Raw genomic sequence first — 22,180 nt, 5'->3', positions numbered from 1 at the left:
AGTCCTACCTTCCAACTTAACTTACAAGTCGAGTCCTAAATCTCTACTCGAACTCGACTCGTGTGACACACTAATAATAAGGTTATTTATACTTTAAAATATATTTTATATATAAGAAAAGGCTTTCTATTAAGTAGTTAGTGGAGATAAGTTATATAAGGTCTAAAGTAGAAGGGAAGGATCTTATAAGTCTTATAAAGTAGTAAGAATTTAACTATTTAATAAGCTATATAGCTATTAAAGATAAGAATATATTTTTCTCCCTTTTTTATATAATCTTTTATCTTATTATAGAATTTATAAAGCTATTTAACTGCTAGCTTTTTATTTATATAGCCTTTCTTAAAGACTATAGTATAGTAGTTTAGTAGCCCTTCTTTAAACTATAACTCTATAAATTTCTTACCTTTAAAATATAAAAAGTAGAGTTATAATCTAACTATTTATAGTAATATATTTAAGTATAGTTATATTCTCTATATACTTAGCTTTAATAAGATTAGGGACTTTCCCCTTTATACTAAGCACTTTTTATACCTTTCCTTAGCCTAGTTAAAAGCTATATTTATTAAAGTTATATACTAGGTAAGTAAGGACCTAATAGAGTAAGCTTAAAGCTAATTATACTAAAATTAAAGCTATCTAATATCCTCTATCTCTAATCACTTTTCTCCTTTATTTTCTAGACTACTGGGCGTAATTAAAGCTCTAGAAGTCTTTTTATAAAGTGATATACCTATAAGTAATTAATATATTATTTAGGATTAATATACTATATAGTAAGGTTTACCTATTCCTAAAGTAGTATAATAGTGACAGGAAGGTATATATTATATATATAAGTAAGTGTCACACCCTGGGATCTTACAATGGTACCTAACCTGTAACCTGTGAGTTAAGCCTGGGAATACTAACCTGTGACCCTAATCTAAGGGCATTAATAGTAATAGGGTGCTCCTATAAGCTATAGTACTTAAAAATATAGTATAGTAGTTAAAGAGAGAAGTAAGGCTAAGAAATATATATACTTCTTAATTAAGTAAGAGATATATAAATAAGTAGGTAGAATAATTTAAAGTAGTAATTAAAATAGGAATTATAAGATTAATAACTTTAATTAATTATAAAGAATTATCTAAGTATATAGAGTGAGTATCCTTATATATCCTTTACTAGTATACTATTCTATATACTATCTTAATAGTAGTCCTAATAGTAGTTATATACTATATACTATGTCTTAGTAATAGTAGATAGTAGTTAATTATATGAGTGTGGCAGTATTATAAAATAGTGGCTGTAGAGAGAGTTATAATAGCAAATCATAATTCTCTATAATAAGAATATCTATTCCCCTTAACTGCCTTATTCTGCCTGATACAGTCACTGATAAAGGTGCTGTAACAGTAAGCTATTTAACTAGAGCTACCTCCTAATACTGATTAAGTGTTTTATTTATAGGGATTTAAGCTATATAAGGCTTTCTTTAATTATTAAGGTAGCCATGTAGTGTACAGTAGGGAATACTATATTCTTATATAATCTTTATAATATTTAGTTTTTTCTTAAGATAAGCAGCTTTATATACCTCATTAATATATTCATCACGATTTTCAGACAATTTAGGCATTTTAGGCGGTTTATATAGCTTCAAAAATATTAAATATTCATCTTTTTCCTTTACGCTGAAAATTCCTTTACGCTGCTGACCACCCACTAATATACATAAATTCAGCTTCTCATCTCAGAAAAGGTCTTTGCCTCCTAAGCTGGGTATCATACCTCTTGATCCCTCGGGGTCTCAAGAATATCTTTAAAGATCTTCAAATGGCCAATTGATGAATGGTTCGTTCCCCTTTGCCCAGTGGGCCAAGATCCCAGGACATCACCCCGCGATCTGTAATCACCACCAGCTTATCCTCTCCGTTCATAAACCGTAGCTTGAAGCACACGGCGCCCACTTGGAGAACAATGGGTCGCAACTCGATCATCCCCGAACTTGACGAGCGAAAATTCAGGGGGTAGAAACCATTTGCGTTTTCTTCAATTAGTGCCTCTGGTTCCAGGGCCCAAACATAAATGACATTCCAATTGGCGACAGCAATACGGGTTCCCCGGTTAGAAAATGCGACGAGACTACCAAGTGAGTTTACCGGGTCCTGAAATCCCCAAAGCCGCGCGACTATCTTCCAGTCGGAAAACCGTCGCCCACGTTCAAGGTTTAAAACATGACCACAGTTGCGAGCTCGACAAAGAGCTTCGGATTTCAATAAACATGCCACAGTCCAATTTTCTTCTCGGTGTGTTGCTATTCCAAGAGTGAGATACTGCCAATGGCACATCCGATGGCCATTATGTAAACATGTCTCATGGTTCCCAAAGAAAGGGATCGCAATTGAGAAAAGAAGACTCAAGGAGTCCGAGAATTGCACCATGCACGAATTCTCGTGAAACTTTGGTTTGGTCGAGAAAGATGATGTATTAAGCCTCTGGAAAGACCCATACAGTGCCTGCGCTCGATAGTGATAGAGCAACTGGCTTGATCTGTCATTGAAAGTAAGGTCTGTAATGGGCCCCTTATCGTAGTGAAAGTGACTGTTGGATAATCTTGCTTGAAGAGACTCGCCATTATCGACGCGCTGGTCATTTTGATTTAAGAGAACACGAGAGTCATAGCTGAGCTCTATGCCGTGTCAGTAACGGTGGTTGGATTAAAAACAAAAGGCAGTCGATGGGGGAGGCAACGACAAAGTGTAACTAACCGACTATTCCTGATGCATCTTCACTTGACTCCGGAAGTAATGTGTATAGAATAATCTCGTTTTCGCTGCTCTCACGGACATGCTGCCAGGAAACCGCAAAGGTCCCTTGATCAGCAACAGCAAAAGCCAAAGGTTCGTAGTCGACGTGGTCTGGGAAAGCACACATCCGAACTCTGCCATGCGGATTCTTAGGCTCATGATGAACAAGATAAATCATTCCACTCGGACTCGATTGCAAGGCATGCTTGACGAATGGGTGCTCCGCGGCTGGATCATCTTCGTCTATCGTAGGCCTAAAACGTTGAAGAGTGTAAATACCGCCATCTCCATCAAAAGTCGTCTTGAGCACTTCTACTGCTCCTGTATGAGTCCACGGTGATTTCAGTGTGCCATTATAGGAAATTTCTTGGTCATCGATATGGAAGAGATGAACTTTGGGTTGGCCTCGGACAACAAGTACGAGTTTCAAGTCACCAGAAAGTGCAAGAGAAGAAGCTCGAACTTCAATCGCCTCTGTCTCGAAACGAAAAGTCTTGCAGTTGGCACGGAATTGGGCCCCGTATAATTGCTTGGACGAGCGTTCCATGAGTATTCGAAATAGTTGCTTGGTCTCGGACAACCCGACGTCTGGGTTCAACCCGGGTGTCTGGTATAGATGATGCAGAACAACTTCTCGGCAATTGGAGGCAATTTCATAAAGAGTTCGACAGGATAAAGAAGCCTGCAGGTATGTAGGTGTATTGGCATTTTGGAGCACGAGCTGGATAAGCTCTGGGGGAAGATTCAGGAGCATCGTTCAATCAGGTGCAGTTAACAGTAAATCTTTCGCAAGCAAGTATAGAGGATCATCTGACACCAAACTTATGCAACCCGGAATGATAAAAATCCCTGGCTGTGATCATATATCGTTCAAGAACAAATACTCAGACTGAGGTGGGCACTCTGGTAAAAATATATGTTGGTGGGGGGTCCAGTCTCCCAAGGCACCGACCGCCATTGTTGCCTGGCCGTGAAAAAGTTGTTGGTGTCGTATATGTCAGGTAGGTAGGAGAGTATCTAGGTAGTTAGGTAGCTAGGTTATAGGCAGAAGCATGGGCCAAACATGAGGCAGTACTTAGGTTGCCTACAAAGGTTAGTATGTTAAAAACTTTACAACAGATCATCAAAGGAATATGAATGATAAACCAATGGAATGTAGTTAGCCTCTATAGGTTTTGTCATCCATCATTATTGCACTTGATGAACTTTTCTTTTCTGCCCTCTATCATTTTATTAAGTCGATTCTTATCAAGACCGCATACTGGTATAATGTATTACCCCCCCCCTTTTTTTTTATTCTTTAATTTATTCTCTCTCTCTCTCTCTCTCTCTCTCTTTGCACCACTCTCCTGGCCGACAAAATACTAATAGAGCACAAATACAAATCAATTGAAATATATATTAACTCCCATCTCCTTCCCTCCCAACGCCCAATTCAGACTCAAATTAATAACGCCCAGGAATGCATACATGGATGCATGGCATAGCTAAAACCAGATCGTATAGCTAGATTATTTGCATGAGAACTGAGAATGTGAACCTGCCTGGTTTCATCCACGACAATGGGTATTGTGTATCATTGTTAATGCTTCAGATAAAAAGACGCTTCATTTACTCTGATCTAGCGTCTTCTGGCAGCTGCGAGACCACCCATTCTAAGACGCTTTCATAGCACAAAACGAACTGACTGAGGTTTTGTATCATACTCGGTCGTTGAGTTCGGAAATCTGCCACAGTCTTTGCAATGAGATCCAGTTTCTCATCGTGGATCCACCTGCCCTCGGGGTTTTCATGGGGAATCACGGGCAAATGCGCTTTGTTCTCTGAGCGCTGACGTTTGAGCATGTCTAGGACACTATCAACCGTGCAAAAAGTACCAGTGCGTCCACAGCCCGCACTGCAGTGTACCAAAACTGGCCGCTCACCCTTCGGTTCAGCATCATGGGCGCTGAACTTGATGTTGCTTGTTGTCCTAGTGACATAATCACACTGCTCAACTAATTTTAGAAGATGAGCGGGCTGCGAAGTAGTACCAAAGTCGGGCCAATACGGATATTGTAATTGTGTCACTTCTCGCAGTGGTTGGAATGGGAAAGCAGAGTGTGACAAGCCGAAGTGCCTGACAATGATGCATGGGTTTTCTGAGGTCTCATTTGTACGCTCATCAGAAAACTTCTCCGCATCCAGAGCTGGCATGCTAAGATCGGGGCTGTGCTGTTTTGAACCCGGCGAGTTCATATATATATGTCTTTGAGAAAAGTTTTTGACCTGAAGATGTCCATAATTTCCTGATTCCCAATAAGGATTACACTTGACTTGTCCTCTTTCAACTTCAGCGGTGAGGGAAATGATAAGCCTGACGTCTTGCTCCCAAACAACGCGCCAGAAATCCTGAGACATGTGTCAGAAATATGCGTACAAGAGCAATGCTAGAAACTCACATTGAAAGTGTCAGGAACAGGAGCTTGTGTAGCTATGTATGTTTTATTGCTATACTCAGCCTTCATGTGGTTTCCATTCACATAATCGCAGTCGCCATGGGGCACCCCCTTTAGCCGGACTCGGGAATGATCAAACGGATAGATATCATTGTATCTATTTTTCGTGCCTTTTTCAATTCCTGCGACGCGGAATTTCTTGGTCGAAGTATTATCGGCATATTTGTCATATGATAAAGCTTGCTTCATACGCTCTAGCTCTGTCTTTTCAAGACCCAAAAACTTCTCAGAGACATTTCGCCCTTTATCATAGGGGTCTGACGCTTCACGTAGCCAAAGAGGAAGGCGCTGCCTCCTCGATTCCGTTAATTGTTCTGGGACTTGGAGAGGCATTTGTCCGACACCGCCTACAAGATCCATATGCTGACGGATGTTTCCAAAAAAAGGAATGGTAGCAGAAGATGATTCTGGCAAGGCACAACCCCCAGCAATTGGAGCGACCGACGGAAGGCTAATATGCATTGAAGTTGGCTTCTTCGGAGACGAACCAGCCATCTGCGGCCCTTGCTGTTTCACTAGATTTGGGAAGCGGTTCAAAAAAGCCTTAAAACCACCACGAAGAAATGATCCATCACCACTCCATCCCTCGGCTGTAAATTTCTTTAATACGTTCAGGAGCGGTGCTGCGTCTTTCATATCGACCGTGGTGGCATCGTAAACAACAATATAGCGGCAATGTTTCCATCTCGCAAAACTTCTTTTATCGGCTTCATCTGTGAATGTGTTTCCAAGCTTTTGTACGTTAAAGGATGGACGCTTGAGTAGAGTTGTTGGGATGCAAAGATTCAACGCTCCTGTTATATTAGCCTGTGCAAAATGTGCATAAGGCCGCACATCCAGGAGCATGACATCATGCTGCACTGATTTAAGTAACTCCGCGCAGCGTTCAATTGAAACAGCGCTATTATTTTGAGGCGTCATCTGTCCCGAAGTCGCAGGAGGCTCATGGGAACCAAACTTCGGAGCCGCATAGTGAGAGGGGTGACCTGAGAGAAATGACTTGCGATCTTGTAGCCCCTCCTGAAGTCCTTGAGAAGGCTGATTGGGTATTGGGTGTGATGAATTCTGCGGCAACAAGCTGAATGACTGTGGGCGACTATCTGTGTTCTCCCCCGTTAAGGAATTCCTCTTGCTGTTGGGAAGAAATTTTTGGCCCAGATGAAGGGGGTGCGAGGATTTTTGTTCAGCAAGTCTTTGAGATTCGCAATTCCAGGGCAGGGCGTGGGTTACTGAGCCCTTATGCTCATCACTCCCAGGTTGTTTTTTCGGAAGATCCATATATCCTTCAAGCACAGTCTTCTGGGATAGCACCTGCGGTCTTGGACTAGAAGTAGATGTTTGATTGGATGCGAGAGTATCCCAGTTTAGTTTAGCATGAATCCCTTGTTTCGGGTTTGAAAAGCTGTTGGAATTTTCGACATTTATAGCAAAATAATTCGGGCTCGAGAGCTCAGGCGTAAGATGTGGATGGGGATTCGAATTGTGGGGAGACGAATTCGGATCTCGTTTTGGCAGTAGGGACGCTGGGGTCGAGGCATTGGCAACTTGATGGTTGGGTGACTCTTGAGGCCATGGAGATGAAGGTGAATGCCTCGGGCCTGTCATAGCAGACATCCTGTCCTCCGGGTCAAAGTCACGGATTTCAGACACACTTCTAAGAGCAGGGCCAGTTTTCCATATCGAGCTTAATACCTAAACAAGAAAAAGGTGCTCGGCGACTTTGAGGCCCGAGACTCTGCCTTTGGTCAAAATATGACCCAGAGCATGCAAGCCCGCAGATTAGTTCATGAAAGCCACACAATCACGAGAGGGAAACAACCCCAAACTCTCTAAATCGATATTCCAAGCGATTGAAGGAGTAATCCGGGTGACTGAGGGTTCAAGGACTGACTTCAAGAAGTGTTAGGAGTTGAGAATGTAGATGGCAAATATCTCACAGTCTGGTAACTGCTGTGCCAATAGAATGGGAAATGGGAGATAGAAGAGATAATGGGATGAACGCGATGAACAGACGAAATTCTGGCCAGAAGGGCAACTTTGCTCACATAAGGGGGGTCCCGATCGTACACCAGCAGTCAGTCACTGGGCCAATCGAAGGTTGGCAAAGAAGAGTGGGGGGAAGAGGGGGTTTGGTTGATATCACCGATCCACCGCCGCCAGTCGAAGCAGAGGAACGGGTTACAACCGAGAAATGTCTGACGGGGGAGGCGAATTATGGAGGGCGAAGAAATTTGAAAGTGGTGTCCTCTGGATATGACGTTATGGGGGTCGGTCGGAGGCGGCAAGGTGTGCAGAAAACCCCATGCTGCAGCGCCCGTTCTGGATCTCATTTCAAATAACCATAACTATCAAAGGAACCTGGAAGTGATCACAGTGGCAAGAGACCATAACCATTTACTATTTAGAGGGACTGTTATGTATGAAAAGGCGCCATGGATGTTGATTTATGGTTGTTATTATCTTTTAATTGTCTGGTTGATTAATTGATTTGAGTACCCATGTTGCTACCTACTTAGCTAAGTACATCCATACTAACTAATACATACCTACCTATTTCAAACCTGAATTATTTGTCCATAACTAGCCCACCTACTACCGGTAGTGATAGTGCTCCAGTCTGACGTAGTAACGTACATACAAGAGAATTCCCACAATTTCAACATTTCATAGCCTGCTCTGTTTCAATGATGTCAATATTTCGCTGCAGCGCCTGACTGCCTACCTAGTAGGTAGTACCTAGGAAGGTACCTACCTAGATCATTGGTCTTAGTTTACACACAGACAGACTGCTGCTCGAATTCCTCAGAAAAGCTTTTGCTTACTGGTCCCTTCCTACGTGAGCTATATTAAACTCAAAATCTCTCGAGTGTGCAAGTAACCAAATCCAATGTAAACTGGCAGGAGAAGAGATCTGTTCGGCACCACACTAGTACATGCATAGTGCTGTCTCTCCCAGGGTCACTATCTCTTACGGGGATATCGGGCACAAGACCGATTTATAGTTAGTTGACTTCCTGCGACAAATAGTCGCTATCATAATGGGTTTTATTTTATTTTATTTTATTTTATTTTATTTTATTTTATTTTCAGGTGTATTGTATATGTTCAGCCAAACTATGATAGGGCCTGGTATGTATCTGGGATTGGTTTCGTTTGACGAACACCACGCCAACTCGTTAAAAAAATCATCTGCGAATCAGGTATCAAAAGGGCGGCGGGTATGCCGGCTGCCACCGCTAATATGTTTTGGTAAAGTAGAATACAGTCGGGCTGGACAAAGGTAATTGGTTCTCCGGCAAACATAAAAAGCACTGGGATTGACCGATATAATATGATGTTCAAGGCCGAAGGAAATCGAGTCAAATCGAAAGATGTGGAACATGTATTCCGATATAAGTGATATTGGAGCAATACTGATTCAGAAATCAAAATGCAGTTTTACAGTTTCCCGTCTGGTTCGCCCTTGAACCTTTGGACGCGTTTCTGCTCCCAGTTGTCTAAATCTTTGGCCATAAGCCTCTGGGGAATATGTTAGTAACTCATTATAACGGAGTTTGATGACTAAGATAACCATCCTAGGAAGGGAATGAGACTCACATAGTATTCTTCTCGTTCATCTCCTATGATTCTTCGTCGTGGGTTTCTCTTGATCCCGTCTTCTCCGTCAGCGCCTTTGAGCCCGAGGTCCATGGCTTCCTCTTGAGTCATTTGCTGTACTTTCCGGTCATAGCGCTCGTATCTGAGAGCAGCAGCAGGTGTCAAAGCAAAAGATCCAGCGACGATAATTGCAACAAATGGAAGACCAAAAAGAAGGAACGGGTGGCTGGGTAGCTTGGATCTGTATACGGCACCAATGCGTTCTCCAAGAGACGACGATGCCGTTGTTGTACGCCGGAAAGTTTTGGCTTGAAAGACGGGCATTTTATAGCGGATTTGAAGAGGCCCAGCAGCTTATTGTCGCAAACCAATGTGGCATGATATAGGGCAGTGACCGGAAGGTTCAACCCCAAGCCTGAGGCAGAAATGATGAATGGAAGGAACTACTCCGTGGGGAGGAAACTGTCGGTAAAAAGATTATTCCGGTAAGCTGTCGATGGTGAATTTCGGATGTAGTGTTATGCCGCGACTTTATAAACAAGATTGTCAGGTAACAACCATAGAAAGAAGTCACTGACAGTATTCTTGACCACTTATTTCCTGATATCATTTATTTCTGAAAGGGTGAGAGTTATCCTATTCCAAGTTACTTAGCCCACTGTCAACAAAACACCCCCCCCTTCTTCTTGCACAACCATAGCTTGTGAAATAATATATTACAGAAATAATCACTATCTAACATTCTGGTTTTCTTAGAACTGAAACTGTGCTCAACTCGATGAATCCCACAAACACCAGCTCCTTGTTCGGGGGAGGTGGTCTAGGGGCCTCGACAACACCGCAGCAACCAGCGAGCATATTTTCTTCAAATAATCCAACGAGCTTATTAGGAAATAACTCAAACACCGAGGCTGCTCCAACAAACTCTCTTTTCGGGGCACAATCGCAAGCGCCACAACAATCCGCACGACCTCCTATTCAAACGACTCAGCCTGCATTTTTCAACAGCCTACTAGAACGTGGGAAAAAGAGACCATTGTCTGAAGTAGGGCAAAACAACAGCTTTGAAGAGCTACCCAGTCTTCAGCTGGGACTTGATGATATTCGGAGGAAAGCAAGAGAGCTTGGTACTGGTGGGCTCAAGGATTCCCACCAGCATGGTCCAAATACCAAGGCGTGAGTAACCATATGCCTCTATCTTGCTCATGCGTTCTAAGTGGACACTACTGATGTTTTTTTTTTGCTTTTGCATTTTGGGGTCTGCAGTCATTATCTGCTAGCCGCGTCAGGTATTTCACCAGGGCATGCATTACGGGACCTCAAAGCTTTGGACCCTCAAGCTTCCATTGCATTTCCTTCCAAAGAGCAAGAGATATTTGATCCAGATAATCAAAAGTTCTTGAGAAACATACAGCAACGTGGCCGACAAGTGATGGTCTCTGAAAGTCTTTCCAGGGCTCACAGGGATTTTGATACATTCTTGGAAGAAAAAGTGGACATGAACTGGGAGGAGCAGCGCCAGAAAATCTTCCAGCATTTTGGGCTAGCGCAGAAGGAAGACAATACGGAAGATTCCCTGGGGGCAACTGCACGGGGTTCATTTGGTCGTTCAACGAGACAAACCAAACAAATGGGGACCACAGCGCCCCAAGGTCCTTTGGGGATTTCTCGCAGGAGTGTTTTTGGACGCTCAGGCCTGGAAAAGTCGGTCATAGGAACTCCTGGTACTGGGCTGGCCAAGCCTCAGCTTTTCGAAGACTCCAGTGAACGCAACGACGGGCCAGGCACTCATGGTCCAGATGTCCGGTTTTTGCGGGAGAAAATGGGTCATTATGCCGATAAGGTTCAGCTTTTGAACTCCGCTAGACTCCAAGAGCGAACCTTCCCAATATTCCATGAATTTTCCGATGTTGAAAAGCATGCAGGTGGTGATGTAAGTTATAATACCAGAATTGTTTATTCAGATCAACTGATTTTCTTAAGGTCCCTCGTCAGTTGTTCGATGCCTATCAAGCCCTGATAAGCATCACTAAGGAGAACCCAAATATCGCAAGTTTTTCGGACCCTGGTGCCATACGGGAGCGACAGTTTTCTGAAGATTACCTTGACGAAACCCCTAATTCGCGCCGAGCTATTGGCCTAAGGAAAAGAGTTGTTGATGGGTCCAGATCATTCCTTGAAAGCATATTTTATCACGAGGTCGAAAATGTGATTGCCAAAAATCCTCGGGAAGCGCAACTTGGAGGCATACCGACGGTAATCAACAAGATTCGTGCTTACATTCGCCTTCGAGCTGCAAGAAAAGATCTTGCGCCTGACGGAACTGAGCTTCAAATGGTCGGTGAAGACTACTGCTGGATTCTCATATTCTACCTTCTTCGGTGTGGGTTTATTACCGAGGCGGCGGAGTATGTAAGTCAAGATCCTGGTTTCCGGTCACTGGATCACAAGTTCGTAACATATATGACAACTTATGCACAAAACCGACGACTACCGAGAGATTTGCAGCAGAAAATAAACGGCGAGTACCAACAGCGATCGCGTAATGCACCTGATAACACAGTTGATCCTTACCGAATGGCATGTTACAAGATTATTGGACGTTGTGAACTTAGCCGCAGACGCTTGGAAGGAGTGAACCAAAGCGTTGAAGACTGGATGTGGTTGCAGTTCAGCTTAGCCAGAGAGGACGATCGTGCCGAAGAAGTTGCGGGCGATGTTTTTGGCCTCGAAGACATTCAAACCGATATCACTGAAATCGGGCAACGGGTGTTCGGGAAGGGGCAGGAGGGTCCCGGTGGTTATGGAACTTTCTTCCTCTTACAAATCCTGGGAGGAATGTTCGAGCAGGCGGTTTCATACCTTGGCTCTTATGCCCCTGTCAGCGCCGTGCACTTTGCAGTTGCCTTGGCATACTACGGACTTCTGCGAGTGTCTGATTTCTATACATCAGGTGAAGAGATTTGTGAGTATCCCTATCTATATCAAGCCTGGATGCAGAGAACAAATGCTAACAGTTCATACAGTATCATTCACTGTGAAACAGTATCCACAGATAAATTTCGGCTATCTCATCACACAGTATACCCGGGAATTTCGCACTGGATATGTGGAGGCTGCCATAGATTACTTTTCTTTGTTATGTCTCAACGCTGACCTTCCGGGCGCTCTGGGCAAGTCTCAGGCTTCCGTCTGCCATGAGGCTTTACGAGAATTCATCTTAGAGACCAGGGACTTTGCCAAATTACTCGGCGACATACGATCCGACGGGACCAGAATAAAAGGCGCAATTGAACAACGACTCAGCTTGATCAAATTAATTGATCAAGAGCAATTCCTCAAAACCATTACAATTCAAGCCGCTGCTGTGGCTGATGACAAGGGCTTGGTAGCTGATGCGGTTCTCTTGTATCACCTCGCTGAGGATTACGATCGTGTTATTGATACAATCAACCGAGCGCTATCAGATGCTGTGGCTGTTGAGCTGGGAGGCTCTGTCTTAAAGTTGCAGCCTTTGCGTCCAAGGACAAACCCTAGCCAGGGCCTAGGACCCAGCGGCCCAGTGGAGCCTGGAAGCAGCCTCAGCTTGACAGCAGTCGAACATCCAGCTGATTTGGCAAAGAACATGATCGGTCTTTACAACACCAATGCTCTGTACTATCAACGAATCCGTCAAGTGAACCGTGACGCATGTGGTTTGTTACTTCGAATGATGGAGGCGAAGACAGAAGTAGAAGCGGGGAAGTGGACACCGGCCCTTGACGTAAGTTTCTTGTTTTCGTCTTTTCCTTGTATTCCTCAAATTTTCCCTTCTCTGATATTGGTGCAGGCTATCAACGAGTTGAACATCCTTCCCTTACGGGCCAGAGGCTCAGTTCCTTACACCCGAAGTGCAGCCCAAGCATTTTCATCGTTCCCGCCGATCATCTCCCGTAATGTTGGACATGTTATAATGTGGAGCATTACATGCATTGGTCACGAAAGGGAACGTTTGAGCTCTGGCGCATATGAAAATGAAATTAGGCAAGGTTTGGCAGATGAGCTTTTGGTTATGGCCAAAGATCTGATGATTTTCTCTGGCATGGTCAAATACAAACTACCACCAAGAGTCTACGATACTCTTGCTCGTGCCGGAGGGGAGATTGGGGCATATTAAGCACAGAGCAAGTTGCGACAAAACGATTCTGATGGAGGAAATACTAGCTGTACAATTATTCTGCACTTTTCTTTTTGAATGAATAATATCCCATCCAATAAGAGTTTAGGAATTTATGGTCACGTCAACTCTGGTCAATTTTTATTGCGTAGATACGGAGTATCTATGTACCTGAAGCGGACCTTTTCCGTGGAGTAGTGCCAAGCCGTATCCCACACCAGCAGTACGGAGTAGTTTGTACGTAGTTTGTATGTGTCAACGAGCGCGACAGACGCCGCATTCCACAAGCAGGACGCCCTCATTGACTGTGAGTTAACAATGTTCACATTCGACAGTCAATCCCACTGCTAATATAAAATTGGTATCTTTGGGCTATTTAGGCTACGAATGAACACTGACTCTACATAAACCAAGGCGGTCCATGGCTACATGCATTTCTGAGCTGTAAATCAACAGCGTGCCTCAGCGGAAATGGACCATGAGCTTTCGGAAGTGTCTGACTCTAGTATAAAGTCATCATCATCTGATCCTGATGTAGATTCCTCTCAGAACGAGGCAGCCCCAGCGCAGACAAAGGGCGGATTGGAAGCTGCATCAGATGGGGACATGGAAATGGCCGACGATAGCACCGCAACACAAGATCCGGCACCTCCGGGTGAATTACAGATTCAAAATGCGCATGATTCTATGGATGACCCCGGTCTACGAAATCTCCGGGTGGGGGCAGGAACAGAAATTGAACATTGCCCACCAAATAATACCACCGACCTATCGGGTGACCTCTCATACGAGATCGCCCGGCCCATGAACAGAGACACAAGCAGTTATAGCCTTTTCAACAATCCACCAAATCTTGCAAGGATACGTCAAGTGATGTTCGAATGCAAAGATCCCATTGAGATTAGTCTCGAAGAATTTGAGACTTACTGGCCGTTTATCGATAATGTTTGGGTTAAGCAGAGGTCTAATTCGAGCAAAGAGGGCCATTGCACTACAGACTACTACATGTGTCGTCTGCGGCGCCCAACTCACCGCACGTCAGAGACGCGTCCATTGCCAGAGGGCAAAAGGCCTCGGAAGAAGAGGGTGCGAGAAGGGGGGGTCTGCAACTTTCAGATTAAGGTCGTTAGGTTCGAAGGCGCATATTCAACAGTAACCATTGCGAGAACACCTGGTAGCAGCACCATACACTCTCATGATCTGGACCACATCGATAAAGTCAAGCGAAACTCGGGGCTGATGGAGTTTGCACGAAAGGAGGCGGTTAAAGGCTTTTTGCCTTCCTCTATCTATACGAAATTCCAGGACGAACCCGACAAACTCTCCGAAGCAGGAGGGAGGTTTTGCACTGTCACAGATGTTCGCAACGTGTCAGCGAAATGGCGAATACAAAATCCAGAAGTCAAGCTTGTACCACATGATGGCTATGAATACCAGAAAGGTCATGGGATTGTGAGAATCCAAGGTGCTGATGGTAATAAAGATGTAACACCCGGGCCAAGGCAACCCTTTACAGACCCGAACTCTCCATTACCACCGGATACGTTATCATTCCCTCAGTTTCCTCTAGAATTCCTGGAACCCTATCTCCCGAAACATGATGAAAGGCGCCAATTTCCACATGTTACATTGTCATACGCTTCTTCTATGGATTCAAAAATTTCACTGCTTCCAGGAATGCAGACAGTACTTTCAGGGCCAGAGGCAAAATTGATGACCCACTACTTGAGATCGCGCCACGATGCAATTCTGGTTGGAGTTGGGACTGTTCTTGCCGACAACCCGGGATTGAACTGTAGGCTCGAGGGGGCTGGTGGATATGGTGGACTTGGGAGGATGTGGCAACCACGACCTGTTGTAATCGATCCAACTGGAAGATGGCCTGTTCATCCCGAATGCCGAATGCTACGGACAGCGGTTGAAGGAAAGGGCAAAGCGCCTTGGGTTGTTGTGTCTCCAGGGGCTCAGATTCATCCTCAGAAGTTGATGATGTTGAAAGGTTATGGGGGCGACTTCCTTCGAATTGTGGAATACAACCAGAGCTGGCGGTTGCGCTGGGAAGCTGTTCTTCGTGCCTTAGCATCTGAAGGGATCAAGAGCGTTATGATCGAAGGCGGTGGGACAGTTCTTAGCGAGCTGTTGAATCCCGAATACACCGAGTTCATCGATTCTATCATTGTGACCGTTGCCCCCACGTATCTCGGCCGTGGTGGAGTGGTGGTGAGTCCAGATTCGAAACGCGATGAGCAGGGTAAACCCAATGCCGCTCTAAACCCCAGAGACGTGAAGTGGACGCCTTTAGGACAGAATGTAATCATGTGTGGGAAAATCCGAACACCTCCACCTGATCCACCTGAGACATGAAATATGGCCAATGCCGAAGGAAGGTAATAGAGATGGAATGTCACTGCGATTCATTGTGCTTCCGAGTGGCTTCATATACAAATTATTATACACGACTCTTTCCTACAGGATTGAATGAGGATAGACAGATGAGAATAATGATAATGTTCAATATCAATACAGAAGGGGGGAAATCATATGCGCAAGTCTAGATAGAAATGCTAGCTTTGCTGGTGACTGTATCCCTTATCTCGAACTATCCTCTGTGAAGACTGAAGAAGGACCCTACTCTGGTGCGTGGCACCACCGTGGTGTCTTAACTGATCCATCTCCACCTGGGAAACAAACTTACCTTCAAGCCTTTTTCCCTATTATTACTATTACTACTATGTACTATTACTATTTACGCTTATAATAGTAGCTTCAACGAACACTAAACGCCTATCAAATAGCATATCTACCAAGCTAGGTAGGATACATACAGACTCGGGGCACGACGGACCAAGCTACTTGTGGACTCCAGCAGAAGCCCGGAGTCCTCTGTTTATGATAAACCTGGATAATAAAAGACCATAATATGAATGAGAATCAGAATCAAACCTTAATAGGAGCATGTTCATTGTGATGCACTGTTTCGATCAGAATAATTGGTGGAATGTGGTCTCTTTGACATTCTGACAAACCCGTCCTAGCGCGTGCTGATTATTGCCCCCAACGCAACACAACAACAACAATAGGATCGCGTTTTTTCCCCTCTCCTTTCTTTCTTACCTTTTTTTTTTTTTTTTTTTTTTTTTTTTTTTCAACAAAAAAAATTTATTCCCCCCCCCCATTTTCTCCCATTTTTTCTTTTTTAGAATCTCTCCATCTGTTTCTATTTCAACTTTCTTCTTGACATTCCAAGTCGTTTCGAAGAAACGCGCAACCATGCCGCCAAAAAAAGCTGCGGGTGCTGCACCCAAGGCCGCGAAAGCTTCCACCACAACCAAGGCTACCGCTACAAAGAAAGCCACCGTCACAACCACCAAGGGGCGCCCTGCAAAAACCAGCACTGGTGATAAAAAGACCACCACAGTGAAATCGACTAGTGCTACAAAAACTGCTCCGACGAAACCGCGCGGATCGAAGACCGCTAGTACCGTACTCGCTGCACCTACTAAGAAGCGCAAGGCTGTTGCTAGCGATGAGGAGCTGGCACGTGAACCGAAAAAGGCTCGTGTAATTCAGCCTCGTGTTATTAAACCAAAGCCAAAGGTTGTCATCAACCAAGCACCGACCACTCGACTGAACGTATATGTTTGCGGTGAGGGTAGCTCGGGCGAACTCGGTCTTGGGGCCGCAAAAAATGCCATTGATGTGAAGCGGCCGCGCTTGAACCCACATTTGCCTGCAGACAAGGTGGGTGTTGTGCAGGTTGCAGCGGGTGGCATGCACTGTGTCGCCCTTACACATGACAACAAGATCCTTACTTGGGGCGTCAACGACCAAGGCGCACTCGGGAGAGATACTGCTTGGGAAGGCGGTTACAAAGATATTGACGACAACAAGAGCGATTCCGATTCGGATGACGACGATAGTGGACTCAATCCCCACGAGTCGACTCCGACTGCCATTCCATGCGAATCGTTCCCGGACGGCACCGTCTTCGTTGAAGTTGCTGCTGGGGACAGCTCAAGTTTCGCTTTAACCGATGAAGGCCAGGTCTATGGCTGGGGAACATTCAGAGTATGACTCCGACCTTCCTGTTGAGTGGATACGAATGAAACTAACGGCGCTACAGAGTAACGATGGAATTTTGGGGTTCGACGCCACCAATAAAGTTCAATTGACTCCAACTCTCCTCCCATCCTTGAAAAAGATCAAACATCTGGCCTGTGGCGATAATCATGTTCTCGCTTTGAATGACAAAGGCGCTGTCTTCTCTTGGGGGTCAGGCCAGCAAAACCAATTGGGTCGTCGTATCATTGAACGTAATAAGCTGAACGGTCTTCAACCGAGGGAATTTGGTCTGCCAAAGAACATTGTGCACATCAGTTGCGGTGCTTTCCATTCATTCGCTGTGCATGCATCTGGTAAGGTTTATGCCTGGGGTCTGAACAGCTTCGGGGAAACAGGCATACGAGAAAGCGCCGGTGACGATGAAGCTGCTATTGTGCATCCCACGGTTGTAGGACCGCTGTCTGAAAAGAAGATCACTCAACTTTGTGGTGGGGCTCATCATTCTCTTGGCATCACGGATGACGGGCAGTGCCTTGTATGGGGTCGGATAGACGGTTACCAGACCGGCCTGAAGATTGACACACTACCTGATAACGTCGTTATCAAGGACGAGCGTGGACGCCCCAGAATCCTGATCGAGCCCACACCAGTCCCTGGGATAAACGCAAAATTTGTCGCAGCTGGCTCAGACCATTCCATTGTCATTGACGCTGAAGGCCGTCCCTGGTCTTGGGGCTTCTCTGCCACATATCAGACAGGACAGGGTACGCAAGATGATATTGAGGTAGCAACCATTATCGAAAACACAGCTGTCCGTGGCAAGCAGTTGAACTGGTCTGGTGCTGGTGGGCAGTTCTCGGTTTTGACGGAGCCTGCAAATGTCTAAGTAAATGTAAAATAACGCAACGCGCATTTTTGCTATTTCTCTTTTGAGTCATCATGTGCAGCATGTACCACCAGACTTGTACTAGTCAATTTTACTAGATCACCCTTAATAATAATACTTAAGTTTATAATAGACATTGGTTTATCCTGCTTTAAAGATGATTGGGGACAACTGGGGTATCCATCCAAAAATTTGGGGGGTTCTCTGGATGATCAGTTATTTATCTGATAAATCAAAGAACAAGCGAACGAGACTAAGGGGGAAAGGCGTCATTCCCGATTAGACATTTGGTTAGCTCAGATGCATGATAAGCTTTGTCATGGACTATGTATGTCAATATTATGTCAATTAAATACGGAGCCTAGAGTCTCTAGTTCATTCATTGCTTCAAGTTCATCATCCTCATCAAATCTCTTGCCATTTGCTGGTAACCCGGCTTCTGAAATGGTTGGGAGTTTGTGAAATTCAGGATCTCCACTCTCATGCTCGTTCAAGAGAGCATCCAGTTCATCGTCTCCAGGCATAGCTTGCTCTAATCCCTGCTGGACATCTCTGTCTTTGTGTGGCATGAAAAGTTCCTGATCCGCCAGGTTTTGTTCTCCGGTCTGTCGTCGCATCTCCGAAGGCTCACCAGAAAACACTGGCGATTCCCCCGCTAGGACTCCATCCATGTCTGGCGGGAAATTTTTATTGACGTTTGTGAAACTCGGGTTGTAAAAATCATTTATAGCTGCATCGTCAGGACGTTCACTGACTGAATGGCTCTCTGGTGTATTCTGACGGTTATCAGTCTGTGTTTTTGGCTTTTCTTCTTCGATCCATTCCCTTCGCATAGTTTGTAGTCGTTTGGAATGCCCCAATTTCTCTATCATAGCTAGGCCATCGGCAAATTTGGCACGCGGGAACAGATCATCAAGCCACAGCTGATAAAAATTGAGTAGGCGTGCAGCATCAGAGAACTGTGTTTGAATTGTGTTAGTTACTATTCTGAGAAAGCGACGGGCACAAAGAAAAAAGAAAAGAAAAGAAAAAAAACATCAGACCTCATGCCCTTTGCCCTTAAGCTTCAACTTCGCTTTAGCTGCGTGACGTAATTTTGAGATTCCACGCTGTGAAAGCAATCTTTCAACAGTAATCAGTATAATCACACAAATCCAATGTTCTTACTGCTTCACTTACCGGTTTTCGTCTAATTTAGCAACAGGTTGTCGTTTTTTAGAAACTTTAACCTCTTCGTCCAGACCCAGTCCTAAACCAGAAGCTTCAGGCGCCACAGACGGCTTAGGAGCATTTGCATTCGATTTCGATGGGGCCTCTTGCAAGATATCGTCTAGTCCAACATCGTAGTCAAAAAGATCATCTAAGTGATCCAATGAGGATGTCTGTAAAAGCTCTGATTTGTCTTCCTCCATTGTAGGCAAAAATGCAATTAATGGCAGTTGCTGTAGTTGCCAGAAATTAACGCAGCCTTAAGTATTAACGGACCAAGGTCATAGAGCAGGGAATTAAACAACGGGAGATCCTATAGGTATGGGGTCTCTGGAAGGAATAAGGATCAACCAGTCCACGAGGGCTCGGTACTGTATATCTAACGAATAACTTACTTGGGTGCCTACGCGTAGGGGAACGCGGGCTGCAATTAATCCATTGTGGTACTAGTGTGGATTACATAATATGTACTAGCCATATTCATCACTCTGTGCTTGTATCAAGGCGGAATAGTAATTCTAGATTTTGATTGGTCAGAAAATAATAGATCTTCATCACAAAGCTTCTTTAGTAAGCATGTCTTTGAACTAATCCTTAATTGGAAACAACCGTGCTTAGCACAACTCCTCTCCTCCGAGTCCAACTCCGTCGCAGCGGAACCAATTCAGCCAGTCCAGTCAATTTAGAACACTTCTTAATCTGCAAACTCGTCAGAATGGCGACTGACCACAAGACGGCGGTTGTGCCTCCGAAGCGGGCCAATACCGACTACCCGGTGCGATATCTCTACAACTCTAACCAATGAAGACAGAATCTTGTTGCTAATTCATATCCTCCAGCTTATTGACTCCGACCCGTAAGTTTCTTTCAAGGCTAGATTATTCGGGGATACTGACACAACACTAGGCACCTGAGAAGAGTTTTCGGATACGCCAGGCCTTCTGATTATGCAGTCGCCGGGGGCATGGCTGCTACTTCTCCGCTCGCATTCTGGATTATGGAGAGAGTGAGCCCGTCTCATGTGGGCAGGGGAGGCTTTGCCCCCGTTATGCGACTAGCAACAGCTATTGGTCTAGTCGGTGGGCTCCATGTGCTCTATCAGCAATCTTGCCGTATGTCAACATTGGGATATGCAAGTACCACTGTCGTTATAGCCTTTTCGCTTACAATATCATAGAGCGCTTTTACGGATTTACAGAAAACTCGAGAGAAGTCGAAATGGACATGAGGGAGATGGTTGATAAGGTCAAAAAGGGCGAGCCGCTTTACGGCAACTCACAAGTGTCCTCCTACCTACAGGGTGTGGCTGCCAGGAACTCCCGGTATTCAGAGCTTTTCATCCACGTTCTCCCATGGTTTAACATTGTCAACCACGACCAGGTATGTTAAACTGGGGATTGCCCCAGTGATCTGCCCCCACCCCGGGAGAAAGGTGAATCTAACATTAGAATAGCATGGTGTTGACACCGCCAAGTACTACCAGCAAGCTGAGAGGGAGTTTGAGGCAGAGCGCAAGGCGAAGGCCGGCTCTAGTTGAAGCACTGATGCTTTCAAATCTAAGCAGCACTGAAAATCACAAGCATCAACGTTGAATCATCTATTGTTAAGTCTTGTACACTTACTTATTACTCCTGGCGCAATTGTTGATTGATAAATACAAAGCTTCCCTTTGGCATCGCACTTCCTACTACCCGACAATTCAGTCACCCTTGTAGTAACGACTCATCTCTGATATCAATAGAAAAACTGCCTAAGTTTCTTGGATCATATATGGTGAAATCGGTTGCATTTATGCGCTAGAACGCATGCCCAAGACTTCTGGTATCATTTTCAAAAGTTGTGTTCAGCTCTCGATTCTTTTTCGGCCGAGGCTTCGGTGCTATTGATCGATTAGACAGTGCCTGGCAGTTTCATGCTGGACTTCGAATGTACCTCTATCATTTTCTTGTATATAGAAACGCCGAAGTAACATGACTGCCTCTTTGTGAAACAATCCCCCATGTACGGGGTAAGGCGGGTCAATTGTGGGACTACAAGGTCAGTCTTGATTTCAACATTAAAGACAGAAATACCAGATAACAACATACTCAGAATGCAATGATAGCACGCTCCCTGTGCCACCAAAACGTTCATTGGCACAGCCAAAATACACAGCGCGTATTTGATACTGCTTCAAAGCAGAGGCACACATGACACATGGCTCAACTGTGACGTAGAGGTCTGTCGAATTCAGTGATGACCTGGGATAGCTTCGGAGCATCTCTTCGATTGCAATAAATTCAGCATGTTTTGTGCCCTAATCACGGTGAGCCAAAGAAGAGAGTGAAATCAACTAAGAATGTTTTATGGCTTGGAATCTGTCTACCTGCCCTCCCTTCCAGGACTAGGTCAGACGAAAGAGATTATTTGTTTTCGGTTTGTCTTTCTTTTTCTTTGTTCTTTGAAATTAAGCACTATCAAGACACTTACATTCATTGACCTATTAGTGTCATTCATCCCGGACCCAACAATTTTACCATTGTATACCAAAACACATCCCACTGGGGTTTCTCCTGTTTGAAGTGCTTTCTCGCCCTGTATAATAATAAGCCTCATCTGCAGTAGATACAAAACACACAATGACGGTACCATCAGCAGTGCCTGCTTCATGAAATAGTCATGTTTGGAATCCATATTCTCTGCATTTATCAACCCCTCAATGACCCGGATTCTTTCAACCAGCCAGTATATCTAGATGCAGTCAATTCGAGAGACTAGAAATGCCCAAGCCCCCTATGTGATTACCTGCTTCCAGTTGTGTCTTTCTAAATATCTTAGAATAACCTTGGGTTATCAGCACTACGTGAGGTAGGTTAGTGGTTGACGTCAGATGGATTGTATGGCGATGAAAAGAAAAAAAAAATTAGCCGAAGCCGAAACATTAAACAGGTAGGTAAGTACCTAGAAAATGAATAGTTTAGAAAATAGCTGG

At 44.6% G+C, this 22,180-nt stretch overlaps 8 protein-coding genes across 8 annotated transcripts; 4 read left to right on the top strand and 4 right to left on the bottom strand.

The window, feature by feature from the left end:
- Nucleotides 1-1,823: 1,823 nt before the first annotated feature.
- On the bottom strand, nt 1,824-6,913 carry ASPWEDRAFT_53169 (uncharacterized protein; the record flags this gene model as incomplete). Its single annotated transcript, XM_040837841.1, has 4 exons — nt 1,824-2,611; nt 2,763-3,366; nt 4,926-5,192; nt 5,243-6,913. The coding sequence occupies 4 exons, from the start codon at nt 6,911-6,913 to the stop codon at nt 1,824-1,826; spliced, it is 3,330 nt and encodes a 1,109-aa protein (XP_040686802.1).
- Nucleotides 6,914-8,325: 1,412 nt separating this feature from the next.
- Nucleotides 8,326-9,384, bottom strand: ASPWEDRAFT_43190 (cytochrome c oxidase assembly protein COX16). Its single transcript, XM_040835975.1, has 2 exons — nt 8,897-9,384; nt 8,326-8,818 (listed from the first exon to the last, which is right to left on the bottom strand). The coding sequence occupies exons 1-2, from the start codon at nt 9,218-9,220 to the stop codon at nt 8,738-8,740; spliced, it is 405 nt and encodes a 134-aa protein (XP_040686801.1). The 5' UTR covers nt 9,221-9,384; the 3' UTR covers nt 8,326-8,737.
- A 50-nt stretch (nt 9,385-9,434) lies between these two features.
- nic96 (linker nucleoporin NIC96) lies at nt 9,435-13,188 on the top strand. Its single transcript, XM_040835974.1, has 6 exons — nt 9,435-9,520; nt 9,653-10,072; nt 10,163-10,829; nt 10,880-11,861; nt 11,923-12,659; nt 12,726-13,188. The coding sequence occupies exons 2-6, from the start codon at nt 9,675-9,677 to the stop codon at nt 13,050-13,052; spliced, it is 3,111 nt and encodes a 1,036-aa protein (XP_040686800.1). The 5' UTR covers nt 9,435-9,520; nt 9,653-9,674; the 3' UTR covers nt 13,053-13,188.
- Nucleotides 13,189-13,856: 668 nt separating this feature from the next.
- On the top strand, nt 13,857-15,416 carry ASPWEDRAFT_114989 (RibD family protein; the record flags this gene model as incomplete). Its single annotated transcript, XM_040828540.1, has 1 exon — nt 13,857-15,416. The coding sequence occupies one exon, from the start codon at nt 13,857-13,859 to the stop codon at nt 15,414-15,416; it is 1,560 nt and encodes a 519-aa protein (XP_040686799.1).
- Nucleotides 15,417-16,298: 882 nt separating this feature from the next.
- On the top strand, nt 16,299-18,143 carry ASPWEDRAFT_43187 (RCC1 domain-containing protein). Its single transcript, XM_040835973.1, has 2 exons — nt 16,299-17,120; nt 17,176-18,143. The coding sequence occupies exons 1-2, from the start codon at nt 16,323-16,325 to the stop codon at nt 17,998-18,000; spliced, it is 1,623 nt and encodes a 540-aa protein (XP_040686798.1). The 5' UTR covers nt 16,299-16,322; the 3' UTR covers nt 18,001-18,143.
- Nucleotides 18,144-18,149: 6 nt separating this feature from the next.
- ASPWEDRAFT_43186 (Chromosome segregation in meiosis protein 3) lies at nt 18,150-19,593 on the bottom strand. Its single transcript, XM_040835972.1, has 3 exons — nt 19,180-19,593; nt 19,044-19,122; nt 18,150-18,959 (listed from the first exon to the last, which is right to left on the bottom strand). Exons 1-3 carry the CDS (start codon nt 19,410-19,412, stop codon nt 18,345-18,347), a joined length of 927 nt encoding a protein of 308 aa, XP_040686797.1. The 5' UTR covers nt 19,413-19,593; the 3' UTR covers nt 18,150-18,344.
- A 331-nt stretch (nt 19,594-19,924) lies between these two features.
- Nucleotides 19,925-20,746, top strand: ASPWEDRAFT_116130 (putative NADH-ubiquinone oxidoreductase 21 kDa subunit; the record flags this gene model as incomplete). Its single annotated transcript, XM_040828637.1, has 5 exons — nt 19,925-19,984; nt 20,049-20,065; nt 20,116-20,321; nt 20,387-20,589; nt 20,663-20,746. 5 exons carry the CDS (start codon nt 19,925-19,927, stop codon nt 20,744-20,746), a joined length of 570 nt encoding a protein of 189 aa, XP_040686796.1.
- A 259-nt stretch (nt 20,747-21,005) lies between these two features.
- Nucleotides 21,006-21,882, bottom strand: ASPWEDRAFT_53162 (nucleoside deaminase; the record flags this gene model as incomplete). The annotated part of the gene is made up of 5 exons (XM_040837840.1): nt 21,006-21,088; nt 21,142-21,239; nt 21,297-21,505; nt 21,679-21,783; nt 21,838-21,882. 5 exons carry the CDS (start codon nt 21,880-21,882, stop codon nt 21,006-21,008), a joined length of 540 nt encoding a protein of 179 aa, XP_040686795.1.
- Between the last annotated feature and the right edge of the window lie 298 nt (nt 21,883-22,180).

Source organism: Aspergillus wentii (genome assembly GCF_001890725.1).
Source record: "Aspergillus wentii DTO 134E9 unplaced genomic scaffold ASPWEscaffold_6, whole genome shotgun sequence".
NCBI classification, from domain to species: domain Eukaryota; kingdom Fungi; phylum Ascomycota; class Eurotiomycetes; order Eurotiales; family Aspergillaceae; genus Aspergillus; species Aspergillus wentii.
Note: the sequence above shows the minus strand (reverse complement) of the source record. Positions and strands in the feature narration are given on the sequence as shown.